The 12,736-nt window shown below is 41.5% G+C and overlaps 1 protein-coding gene across 2 annotated transcripts; it reads right to left on the reverse strand.

Annotated features, from left to right (window-relative positions):
- Positions 1-483: 483 nt before the first annotated feature.
- ARL5A (ARF like GTPase 5A) lies at positions 484-12,712 on the reverse strand. 2 transcript variants are annotated; one of them, XM_075757352.1, is made up of 6 exons: positions 12,372-12,712; positions 10,217-10,277; positions 6,984-7,131; positions 5,760-5,843; positions 3,095-3,246; positions 484-2,584 (listed from the first exon to the last, which is right to left on the reverse strand). In XM_075757352.1, exons 1-6 carry the CDS (start codon positions 12,415-12,417, stop codon positions 2,536-2,538), a joined length of 540 nt encoding a protein of 179 aa, XP_075613467.1. In that variant the 5' UTR covers positions 12,418-12,712; the 3' UTR covers positions 484-2,535. The 2 variants fall into 2 exon arrangements, with proteins under 2 accessions (XP_075613467.1, XP_075613468.1); XM_075757353.1 differs by lacking the exon at positions 12,372-12,712 and adding an exon at positions 11,485-11,574 and having other exon boundaries at positions 2,383-2,584.
- Positions 12,713-12,736: the final 24 nt, after the last annotated feature.

Here is a 12,736-nt window from a genome sequence, read left to right on the forward strand (position 1 = left end):
AAAGACATTGTTTTAACAGGCAGTCTTCACGTGTGCAGTTATGCCCAGCTCCCTGCTGGGGTCTGCTGCCACTTGTGAAACAAAGATGATGTGAAACAAAGATGATGTGAAACACGCAGTATCTCAAAGGCCACACAAAGTGGAAGCGGCCAGGATACCGAGAGCGAAAAAAGAGTAAACGTAAATTTACTTCTGCGGAAACATAAGATGTCTGATTGCAACATAAGCCATACCTGGCAAAAACCACCACGCTTTCATTATATTCCTACAAATATAAGCAAAGGAGTAAGCAGCAAATTTCATCAAGAAGCAGGTATTAAAACACTCTCCATGATTTTTCTTTCATTAACAGGAGCAACTCATTTTCTTAGAAACAACAAATACCCAACACACACAACCTGGGCAGATTCAGTATTTAACAATACTAAATCTAAATATTTTAACGGGATGAAAGGGAAGACATAAGACTCAAAAACCAAACACTTTGGTTTATAAGCAAGTCTGCTTTTTCTTTTTTTAAGACTAGAAAATGTACAATTCCATTTCATATGCAAGTGTGCACAGAGCTCATTTCTTGAGGATACTATCAGATAAACTGAGAAAGTCTTTGCATTAAATTGTTATTTCTTTAAACATTTATACATTTTGCAATACACCAGTTAAATACCAATAGCTATGTGCATGCACTAGAAATATATGCATGTACACATTAAAACGTTTAACAAAGACAGCAGATTCCCTAGCCAGTGAGCATCATAAAGAGATACCAAAAACATTAAAAAGTTAAATTCTTTACCTGCCTTTGTTAAATACAGACTTTTGAAATTGCCTCCCTTCTTTTCCCCATAAATTCACACCGTGATTCCCAGTGAAGCAGGCAAACGGGAAGGCGGGTGCGCTGACTCGATTATCCCATAACTAAAGATAAGCACCTTAAGAAGTTCAAACTAAGCTTTTCCTTTAAAATGTCTCTTCCATCCTCACCAGATGTAGGAGCCGAAAAAGGGAAGGACATTTTAAACAAAGTTTTATTTCATTTTACTATACTGCCCAAACATACATCTCCCGCATAAAAGCCTATGATTAAGGCCACATACACGTTCACAATACTGACGACATTTCAAGCCACCCAACTGTCATCCCACTGAAAAGCCCGCCTCCTTTACAACGGTCGTTCTGAACGTCCGTGTGGGACACCCACCCCACTATGTACCACAGTAAGAAGAGATAATCACGTAGTGTTCTGAGACTTCTTTATAACTCACCCGGAGACCAGGCAAGGGAGTTTGTTTTCTGCCCTGGAACTTCAGTGGGAACATGATCAAGGGGTCACTTACAGCTTTTCAAGTAGTGTGGTCTGTTTTGTTCCCCGTCCCAGTTCCATCCATTGCATCTAGGTATACATACATCGTACGCTACCAAAAAGAAGTGTGCCTTCCTCTGAAAAACACTTGATATGGAGTATGACTTGTTTTGCAAGATTCCAGTAGGGCTTTTAAACATACTTTTATGCCTCTTCTTTGGTTAAGAAACAAAAGAAAAAAAGAGATGACATTTTTCCCTTTATGACAGCTAAAGGTACTTCTACCAGACTTCAATCATAAATGAACAGTACTGCAAAAAAAGAAAAGCAGTACCACAGGACAGCATGACATGCACTTTTTGGAATCACCTAATCCATTGATGACTACAATATAAAAAATCTGTTTCATTTTAAACTCTTTGGCAAATTTTTACTGTTTGCCGACACTGCAATTTGAAGTTCAATCCATATGCCCCAATTCATTATGGCATCCTCCCTAAGTGAAAAATCATGTGAAAAACAAGCAACAGTCTTAAGAGAGAGCTCGCTTTATAAAGTTGTGGTGAGCCAACTGTCTGATGGACACTACAGTCATACAGATAACAAAGGAAAAGAAGTTGTGACACGTTGGCGATGTTGACTGTTAGTACTGCTGTCAACATACTGGTTCAGCTTTTCACGCTGGTCTGAACAGATTGCAATCAACCTAAAATTGAGGTATAAATATACACAACTATGTACAGTACACATACAGGAAAATATTTTTGCATTTGTAACATTGGTAACCTTAAAAATACTGGAAAGTTGATATCTATGCCATTGATTTCTTTGCTAATTTACTGGAATAACGAAGCCAACATCTTCAATTAGAGAGGACTACAATGGAATAGTAAAATTCAAAATTAATAGCTTCTTCCTCTCACTTCATCTTCACCATGTTCAACATTGGACTGTTCAGAGTGGCTGTATCTTGAAAAGAAGGTTGATCACAGCTTTTAAATGCATCCTCAGAGGAAAACAAACAGGAAACCAAACTGGAGCCTCAACTGCATCTTTCTTTTTGCTGAACTGTCTTAATTTATATACATGTATGTGTGTGTGCATCTATGTAGAAAATAAAAGTTGAAATCAGTTCAGTATAAATACATCTAACCCATTAATTCTGCCACTGTGAAGGTAATCATGGGTACAGCTCTTTTTAAGCAATGTCTGTGCAAAAAGGTCATTAAAAATCATCTGATCTTAAGTCTTGACATCATCCATTCGAGTCCTTGGCACAGTCTGTAAACAAAAGAGATAATTTTTAAGGAATACAAGCACTTCTTGGGATAATTCAAAAATAATTCCATGGCACCAATTAAATTTCTTCCTAAGAACTCTGTAATTCTGACCAAAAGAATCATTTCCAGACACAATTCACTCTGAGCTCAGTATTTCCTAGATCTTATTATGCAACCTATGGGTGAGAGACTTCAGATCCCAGCACTTCAAGACATACACTGAAGTTATCTCTAATCATGTTTATTCTTAATAAACCAGAACAGATTTCAGGTTGCTCCCGCTCTCATTAGGCCCAAATCATATAAAGTTTTATCGCTGTGAGGTGAGACTGTGAATTTGATGTCAAAGTTGGTTTTCATATCACACTCATCCTAAGTCAGTATGTTCTGAGCCCAAAAATCTTTTAAGACTATTATTGACAGGGCAGGAATGTGTGTTAAAACCAAACACCACAATAAAAATACCAAAATAATTCAAGATTCCTCTCCTACAGACAAGAACAACTCTTACCCCTCTCCAGTTAGAGCACAGCATGCCTGAATGTGCCACTGGTGATCCTTAATTGAAGTCAGTTTCAGAAACTGAGATATTTCAGCTACTGTCATACACTCTTTAACATCTTGCTTGTTAGCAAAGATCAGCAAACCTGCTTTTTTCAAGTCCTAGGGAAAAAGAAGAAAAAAGGGGATGACTACCAATCAGCCCTTGCAGGCAAAAGATGCAATACCAAAGTAGAGAACCTTGAGTCCTAGCAAAAAAACCCCTAAACTGTAAAACACTACAGGCTGATTGACACGTAACTCCAGAAAAATCTTTTGATCCAGCAGACCAAATGTCCTATTTTTGCCTAGGATGATCTGTAAAACTGTGTACAATATTTTGTCACGTCCACGAGGATCAGAGGCATCCTGTATCTCTCTGTGTGTGCAGTTGCAATACAGCCACGCACCTCATTAACCCTGACCTCGCAGGTCATTTCTGCCTCTGTATCCAAACCAGCCACTGCCCTCTCCTGAGCCTGGCTTTTGCGTACACACCCCATGCTTTTATGTCACGCCACACTGTTAAGACTGATCTCAGTACCAAATCAGTAGACTCTGCAGCAGTTCTTACACAGGGCAAGAGCGGGTTATGCTCTGCCTGTGCAGCAACAGCCCTCTGCAAGGGGAATCCCACCCATTAAGAATCACTAAGACTGCCACTGACAGTGTAAAGCAAGCCGCAGTAATATTTTATTTAGAGGATACACAGAATTTGTAGAAAATCATGACTTGCACTGTTTTAGACTCAAAGGATGGATGTCTATATGAACAAGCACAAGGCAATAAACTTCTTTATAAGGCCCATGCAATATTTAAAACATCAGTACTAACAAATTAGAAAACAGTGACTCTTGGGACAAGCTCATTTCATCTCAAGCTGCCTGGACTTAACACTAGTACAGGCGTGCATTATTGAAATCTGTCCCTCTGAAAGTAAAAAGGTCTTCCCAGGAAGCCAAGACAACTCATTCACTTAAATGCCTCTCAGGCACACTAATTTTTACAAGCAGTAAAATTAATTTCCAAATGATCTAGTGGTCCAGAAAACAGTTGGAACTGACCTAGGCAACTCAATTTTGCCTTAACAAAATTTCAATTCAACTGATTATCAGAAATAAAAGATTTTGAAGGACTGCAAGGAAAAGCTATTCTAAGTAAATACTTGACTTTCATTTCAGCTTATACGTAGTATTGTTCTCTTCAAATATCAGTGCATCTGGAGAGTTAGCAGCATGAACTGAAAATATCCTGTTGTAAAACAGTGGGCACATTTACAGTTAGATGGGTGCTTTCAGAACACAGAAATGGTCTCCCAACACGAAGCAAGGGCACTTGTGCTGCCTGGAGTTCCAGACTTCCCTCATTTCGGATTCAGTTTGTTAACAACTTCTGCGTTTTCCTTTATAGATTATGAAACAGAAGATGCAGATTTTCTTTAGCGACTGCAACAGACCGAAGAGTACATCTCTGAAATTCTAATGAAGACAGCAGCAGGCCCTCCCATGCCACATTTAACACTCCACCACAACCAAGAAAGCCAGATCTACTTTATTAGGATTCATTTTATTAGTGCAAACACAATTTTAATTTAACTACCAAAACTTAGAAATTCAAGACACTAGGCAAAGCACTTGTTTTTTCTCAAATGCTTTAGATTACCAGGATCGGTTAAAGGAAATACATAGGCAGTCTTTGCCTCTCCTGCAGTCATCTACTAAACAGTGGCTATAGTTTAAATATAGATGTAGTATTTTGGGGATATAATGCCATCAATTTTATGCACATCTTTGTATTCTGACACTTTGGAAGCTCAATGTCATCTCATACAAACTGATGCAGTTTGCATTAAACTTGTCTTATGAGTCCTGGCAGTAGCCAGGCTTATATAAACACATCTTCAGTAAAAACCAGGGCTCTGGTCCTGCTACAACGCGTGGGTAGGTTGAAGTCTCTGGGACACTCAGGTCACGCCATAGGTACTCCTTGGCTTACACCTCAGTCCAGTAGTTAGGAATCAGACCCAGAGAGCTCAGTTTTAGACCTGACAAAGGGCTCTATTTTAAAGAGGGTCTTTACAAATTAGCAAATTAGGTTCTCATTCTGTAATTCCATGTACACATAGAATGACATCTACTATAGCCACAGGCAGTCCGTTTCTTCAGTTTTAGTCTGTTTTATAGCAACCAGCTATATTAAAGCTCTATCTGTTTCACTGTGAAAACAGAAAACATCAAGCAACCATGAAGCTATCAAAAATAGTAATTAAGTTGTTGGAGGAAGCAATGTTTTTTTTAAAACCAACTGAGAAGTTGAAAAGCTGCTTTTGTGGGAGTTCTTTTCAGTAATTTGGTATTAATTTACAGCTTTATTGGGAGCTTCACAAAAGACAGAGCCTCTAGCAGGAACAAGACAGCTCTGATACAGTACTACCTGCAGCCGGGAGAACGTGACTGTTAGTATTTGCCTTGGACTTCACTGGAGAGGCCTCTCTCCATTCTGGTCTGTCTCCAGCTAGCAGGCATAAGCGAGAGCTTTCACAGATAGCAGCACACAGATCTGCTTCCCTTAACGTGTATCATCCAGATCTTACCCACAATAAATATTAAAACAAAGAAAACACAGGGTCTACTCACCTCATGTGCTAGCATTTTATACAGTTCTTCCTTTGTCACAGAAATTCTCTCTCTGTCTGTGCTGTCCACAACAACTATCACAAACTTTAAAAAGTGAAAAGTTATTAGTCAGAGAACAAGATCTATCTTTCTGGCCACACACTTGTCAGCAGAACAGATTACTCTTCCCATCAGATTATCCAGACAGTCAGATGGATTATCAGGTATCACTGTGTTCCAGAAACACTTCTCCCAGCCAGAGCATGATTACCCACAGCACTGGTATTGTTTACAACTTACGCTGTGGTTTGCATACAAAGGTAGCTCTGACACATCTTTTGACCTTCCGTTTTCCAATTTCAAATGGAAAAATTTATATTGAAAGCAAGTGTTCCTCTCTAATCCCAGATCTGGTTTTGTGCTTAGCATAATTAAGGTAGCACACAGATCCCTAAAATAATTTGTTGCAGCCATAAACAGGTAAGTTGTATCAGCTTTCTTCCTCTACTTCAACTACTAACATGCAAGTAGGTATTTGCAAGGGATTTAAAAATCCCATAAACTCCATACTTGAAGAGCACACGTGCAACTATTCATCATAGCATCTTATAGTTAAGCACAAGAAAAGAAAGTTGTTTATTATAAAAATTAACTTCCTTTTTTTAAGCCATAATTGATAACACATACGAAACACTGACTTAATCATTATTTTAATCAAGGTCAGTATACAAGCTGCAACTTCATTGCTAAAGAGTTCTTAAAGTTCTTGGGGGTGCTTAAGTAAATTGATCACGGGAGCTTACAAGACAGAGTCCCCCCAGCCTTGAGGTAAAACTTTTGGGGTTTTCAGTCTTAGCTCTGGAGGGGTGACACAGGTTTTGGAGTACCTGCTGCAGAGACAGAGCAGTCACGGTCCACAGGAGGCGACCTGTAACAAGGGGATCTGCCATACCAAGACAAACTGAGCACCTGCTCTAAGGCCGCAGATCCCCAAACAAGTTGGTTTAAATTGCAACTCCATATTAAGTATCTTACGTAAGAAACACAAAAGCAAGTCATACAACAGCTTGCTAAGGAAGAGACTTCAAAAATCAATCCAGGAGTCCCCGGAAGTAGCTATGGTAACATTCAAAGCACAGTTAAAGCAGCCCCCTGGAAGCGTGCCTGGTACAGATCTCAGGTATGCTGCACTCCCTTTGCCAGCAACCGTTACGCTAAGGCCTCCAGCAAGGCGCTCATCCTCACCTCAGTGTTTGTGTAGTAGGTGTTCCACGAAGACCGGAGGGACTCCTGTCCTCCGATATCCCACATGAGAAAGCGCGTGTTGTTAACCACTATCTCTTCCACGTTACTCCCTATGGTGGGTGAGGTATGCACCACTTCATTCATGGAGCTGCAGAGCAAAGACAGCGACTCAGTGAGAAACTGCAAAAATGGGCAAGTTACCTGCATTACTGAGCATCTTAGGACTCCAAATTGACCTACTTTCATAAAAACTAAAGTTGATGGTTATTCTGAGATAAAAAGCTTAGCAGAAGAATTATAGCAAACACTCCTTATGCAGCAGAGACAAGGTTTGATGGTGGAAGGTGAATAAAAATGAAAAATAAAAACAGCAATGAAAAGGACTCAGTGAACTATATAATAATCGTATTATAGAGCTGAGAGAGCATTCACAAACAAAACTATATTATAATTAATTAAATGATAAAGCTGAAAGAATATTTGCTTCAGAAGCTGTTTTAAGCAGTCAGCTATTCTTTTTCCAGGCTGATTTTGGCACGTATGGGAGAGCGCAGTTGTTTTCCTTCAAGACTGCGGTTAAGCCACAAGATTTCCAAGGTTGCAGAAAAACAACTCATCATCCAGCTCCACCAAGTGTACTACATCTCGCTCTTGTTCCAGTATAGGCCACTAAGAGTGTACTTTCTTTACAAATTCGAATTTCTTTATGTCCAAACTTTCTTCTCTCTCCTTTCAGCATAGTCCAACAACTGCTTTTTGGAGACAAATGCAGATATTAAATATTTCACAAGTACTGAGATGCTTTAGAGATACTGAGTGCAACTTTGTCCTGAAGACAATCAGTTTCTCATCAAATGTGATAGTGATAATCAAATGTGTACTCTGGATACTCTTAAAGTTGAAATTACTTAAACTCTACTGTATGGGATAAGCAACAAAATTAAAAGCAGCTTCAAGGAAAACATCAACCTTTCTCAGAGAACTCAATTATTTTTTCTTCTGATAATCTTGATATATTTTTTCATGTTACACAAATTTTTTTTTAAGCCTTAGCAGAACTTTTAGTTACATGACAGCAATTTGAGACTTGTAACAATGCTGGAATCTGTGTTGAAGAGGATACAGAGAATCGAGGAGATAAAGGATGGCCAGTGGTCTGAAAAGGAATCCCAGTTACCCAGTGTCTTAGCAGCACATAACAAGAAACCTTCTCACCATGCACGTTTGAGGGAGGCTATATAAGGGAAAGAGGAAGATTAGAAGAACGAACTATAAAATCAAATTAAGGATAACAATGATATAAGACGATGCCTGTGGCTGATTTCATATTTAAAAACTTGGTTTTAGCAGAGTTCTTTTAATGCTTGGATGAGACATATCATGAATCCTCCTTTCCTCAGCTGAACTTACAGCCTTTCACACTCAAGCTGTTGGCATCTCACAGTTTGCGATACAATAGGTAGATTTTTCCCTCCTCCCCACTGAAACGAGGTGAGCGTGAAGCTTAATGGCATTTCGAGACACCTGATTGCAAAATCCTATTGCTGCCTGAGGGGAGGAGGGAGATCTGTGTATGAGAATGGGAAGAAATGAAGCGTCTGTGGAACTGCTGTGATCTGTTAGAAGAATCACTGCTCCAACGTCTGCTGTGATCTTCCACAAGATGAAAGTAATGGCCAGTGCACTAAACAACACCAGTTGTCCTGTTAGTTATCTCTTCTCATCTCTTATGAAAAGAGTTAAACATATTAATTCACACTCAGAACACTTATGTGCCACAAAGAAACGGTAAGAGAAAATATGGGATATGCAAAGATGGAGGTAGCATTTAAGTAGGAGTAGAGCAGGAGGAAGAGAGGACAGTATGCCGCATACAGAGCTCTGTCAAAGCACCAAAGAGGGGAAGGGGAATACAAGAAGAGAGAAGGGGAAGTCCTGTGGAGCTAAAAAGGGCATAAAAGAAAAGGAGGCATATAGAGATACACCGTACAAACAGAAAAAGAAAACACTGAAACTGCAGAAAGAAGAAGATGAGAAGAATCATGGGACATTTGTGGAGGAAGTGGAAAGACACAAGCAGCATTAAAATGCACCGAGGACAGCCCTCGGCTGCAGCAGTTACTAGTCTTAAAAATATTCTTCATTCTATTTATGCTTTTTAAAATCTCTCACTCCCGATTCAAGTAATGACAACCACCTTCATCTTTTCACTTTCTCTGCCGAGTGTACGAGGGCATAAGTGGCTGGAAATGGTGCATGAGTTTCACGTCTCAGGAAGGCAAAGGCAGATCATAACTTGGCAAAACCCAAACACTTTAAGAAAGCATAATTTTAAGTGTAGGATTGGACCAGTATGGCCTTATCACTTAACAGGAATTATTTCTGATACTGACTCAGGAACACTTTCTAATACCAGACTACTTCACGTGAGAAATTGCAAATCTGTTTCTATTATAAACAGACCTTGAGTCGCCTGTCCCACCAAGAAGCTTCTGAGTCTGTGGACAAATTTTCACCCTTTTATCAAAATGTGGTTGAGGACCAGAGATACAAAGCTCATACAAGTTTCATGGAAACCAGTAGCAAGGTTAACACAAGACAAACACAAGTCAATGCCACTATTAAAGGCAAAAGCTGCACGACAGCTATCAACACTGGTGGCTCAAATAAAGCCCAGGCCAGGCAGCATGAGCTGCTGCCAGCCGCAGAGCTATGCTGTCCTGGGTTAAGCCAGCGCTCAGCCTTCCTTCTTCATCCCCTAATGCAAACGACACCAAAGTATGTCTTGGTACGCAGGACACAAGCCATGGCAGGGAGAGGTCAGGCTTCGCTGCTTTGCTACCCATGGGCAAAGTTGTTTAGTATTTATATGCTGCGGCACAGGTCAGTTTAGCAGCACTGTCCTGTGGCTAACCCTCAATATCATCATATTTTATGGAGTTGGCAGACAGCCTAAACGGTGACACCAAAGGCAGTTGTGATTAAGTGGTAACAGCAAGTAATCTGATAAAGAAAAGCTCTGAACAAAACCTTATTCATATATCAGGCAAAATACAGACCTTTCCAAACTCTAAACACATGTGTTGACCCACTGCCACCTACACTGTTCAGAAATCTTCAGCTGAATGCTCTCACAGTAAAAACTAACAGGGAAAGCAGCAACAACAAGTCAGAGTAATATATACAGTGCACACCTTGAAATATATGAAACGTCAGCTGCAATTCATACTTACAATTGATAAAGAATGGTCGTTTTTCCTGCATTATCCAGACCAACAATGATTACTTTGTGCTCTGAAATAAAAATATCACTAGTAAGTCACATAGTTAACTTTGCTATCATGATAACAACTGTGTTATGAAACAAGGTTAGTATTACATTTTTGACCAATTTCCTAAACAAACACTGCCAAACTTCAGGTGCCACATTTCATGAACCATACCTAAAAGTTCATTTGTCTGTGGGAGGTATACAAACCCGTGTACTGCTCTGAGCAGGTAAGTGACTGTCAATTTTTCCCCCCGTCTGCACATCTACAGGAACAATTTCTGAGAGATTACATGTGGGTTTTTTGCTTCTCTTAAGCTGCTGGAGTAATCTCACGCTGGAATCCTTTCCCAAGCTTCTACACATTTTTGTAGGTTGTAACAGATTGTACTCGCTATTCCCCCCAACTACAGTAGTTCTCCAGAACACATGCTTACAGATGTTAAACGTTCATTTCCAAGGCCATACTTTTATCATGGCCCGCAACATCTTAATCTCTTTGCAAAGAGTTGTTAAAACCCACGACGATGCTGATTTGCACTGTAAGCAGTGTGATCCACCTGCCTCCCTCAGCGCCCTCTTTTCTTTCAGCAGGTTTAGAACCTGGAGGACAGATCTGCCTACGAATATTTCACAGTGCGCATTCACCCAATTTAGTTTTAGATGAACCAACAGTAGTACACAAAACTACTCTGACACATATGCGAACACATTTTGGAGCTCAATGCCAGAATCAATTATTGTTTCTATTTAGCTCCTTCTTTCCCATACATCACAAAATTGAATTTGAATTCTACAGCTGGTGTTGTGAAGCATATTCAAATTTATGATTTCCAGGACAAGCGAGCACTGCCTGCTCTCAGCTACATTATGTGACTTTTACTTGCACAAATAACCTTGGCTTCAACAGGACGGTTCATGCAAGTAAAGCTTTGTGAGAAGGGGCTTTCTTCCCCCCCCCCACCAGTGGTCCACAAGGGCAACAAAAAGCCATTATAAGTCTGCCCAAGCTTCAGACAACCGGAGATCAATTCCTTCTGTTTGCAAAGTACACTCATTGATTTATCACAGAGGAGAGAGGGAGGGGAATAGGGGTCAGGTAAGTGAGGTTTCTCAGTTTTGATTTTACCAATATTGTGTGGTTTTGCAGAGTTGTCTTCTATACCATCAAATTTAAATTCCGGTTTTAATAACTTTGCATAACTGCACAATATTGTAAAAATATCTGCTTACCTGACCCCACATAACTAGGAACTTTAGTGTCGGGTGTGGTGTTGCCAGCATAGTGGATGTTAGGAAATCTGTTGGAACAGAAGATCTGAGGTGGGGCTGGACGCTACAAGACAAAAATATTTTGTTGTATTTGCACTAAGTGTTAATGGGCATATAATCGGGACACTTAACATGCATGTGTAAGCATATTTAAGGTCATTCAAAATCAAATTTAAAAGACTTTATAAACCCGGATGAGAGCATAAGCATGTGTTTTATAGTTAACGTTACAACTCTCATTAAAATCTACTGTAAGGAGACAGGCGTTACAAATCTGAAGTTATTTATAACGTTCACTCCGTAAATGAGCAACTTTGCCAGATAGCAAGGTTTATCACTTAAAACCCTTAATAAAGCATACTCTGCAGATGACCAGATGAAACCACACGCTACAACGCAACACAGCTCTATTCTTTCCGCACGCCTTAATAATTTAACATCCACCTTTCAGGAAATGAGCTTCCCAGTGACTTAGGAGGAGAAAAAAAAAGGTTAAACACACACCCACCCCACACGCACTCACTCACACACAACTTTCCCGGCCGCAGCTCGTCCTCCCGGGCCACCACCCCCCTCCCCGGCCAGGGCTGCTGGACCCGCCGCCACCTCGCCCTTTAGCCCCCGTGGCCGAAACCGTGCCGGTTTACAAGGGCGGACACCCACCCCCCTACCCAGCCCGGACCCACCAAGCCCTCTCGCCGTCCCCAAAGCGGTTTCACAAGCGGCGACGAACCGCCGCCTCGCCTCACCCCACCGGCGATCGCCCTCAGGCCCCGGCCCGGCACCTGAGCGCCCTGACATGTCCAAGAGCCACCGCTTCTGCCTCCCTTCCACCGCCTTGCCCTCACCCTGATGGTTGAACAGCCTCCATATCCTGGTGAAGAGGATCCCCATCCTCAGCCGGGGCAGCTCCAGGCCTCGCCGGCTCCTCAGCGCCTACTGCGGGGCTATCCCGCTCCGGGACCGCGGGCGGCTCAGGGCCCGGCCCAGCGCCCGGTTTGCCGACGGAAAGGCGGGCTAGGGCCTCGCCGGGCCTGTTCACGTTCGGACATCGCCGCCACCGACCCCTCTTCTCTTTCCCCTCACCACCTAGCCCGGGTCGGCCGCGGAGGAACGGAGAAGAGAAACGCGCCGCACTCCCTCCGACGACCCCGCGGCCACCGTAGAGACGGGGGAGGCGGGGGCGGACGCGTCGCTGTGACGTGAAGAGGCG

Source organism: Balearica regulorum, chromosome 6 (genome assembly GCF_011004875.1).
Source record: "Balearica regulorum gibbericeps isolate bBalReg1 chromosome 6, bBalReg1.pri, whole genome shotgun sequence".
Lineage (NCBI taxonomy): Eukaryota > Metazoa > Chordata > Aves > Gruiformes > Gruidae > Balearica > Balearica regulorum.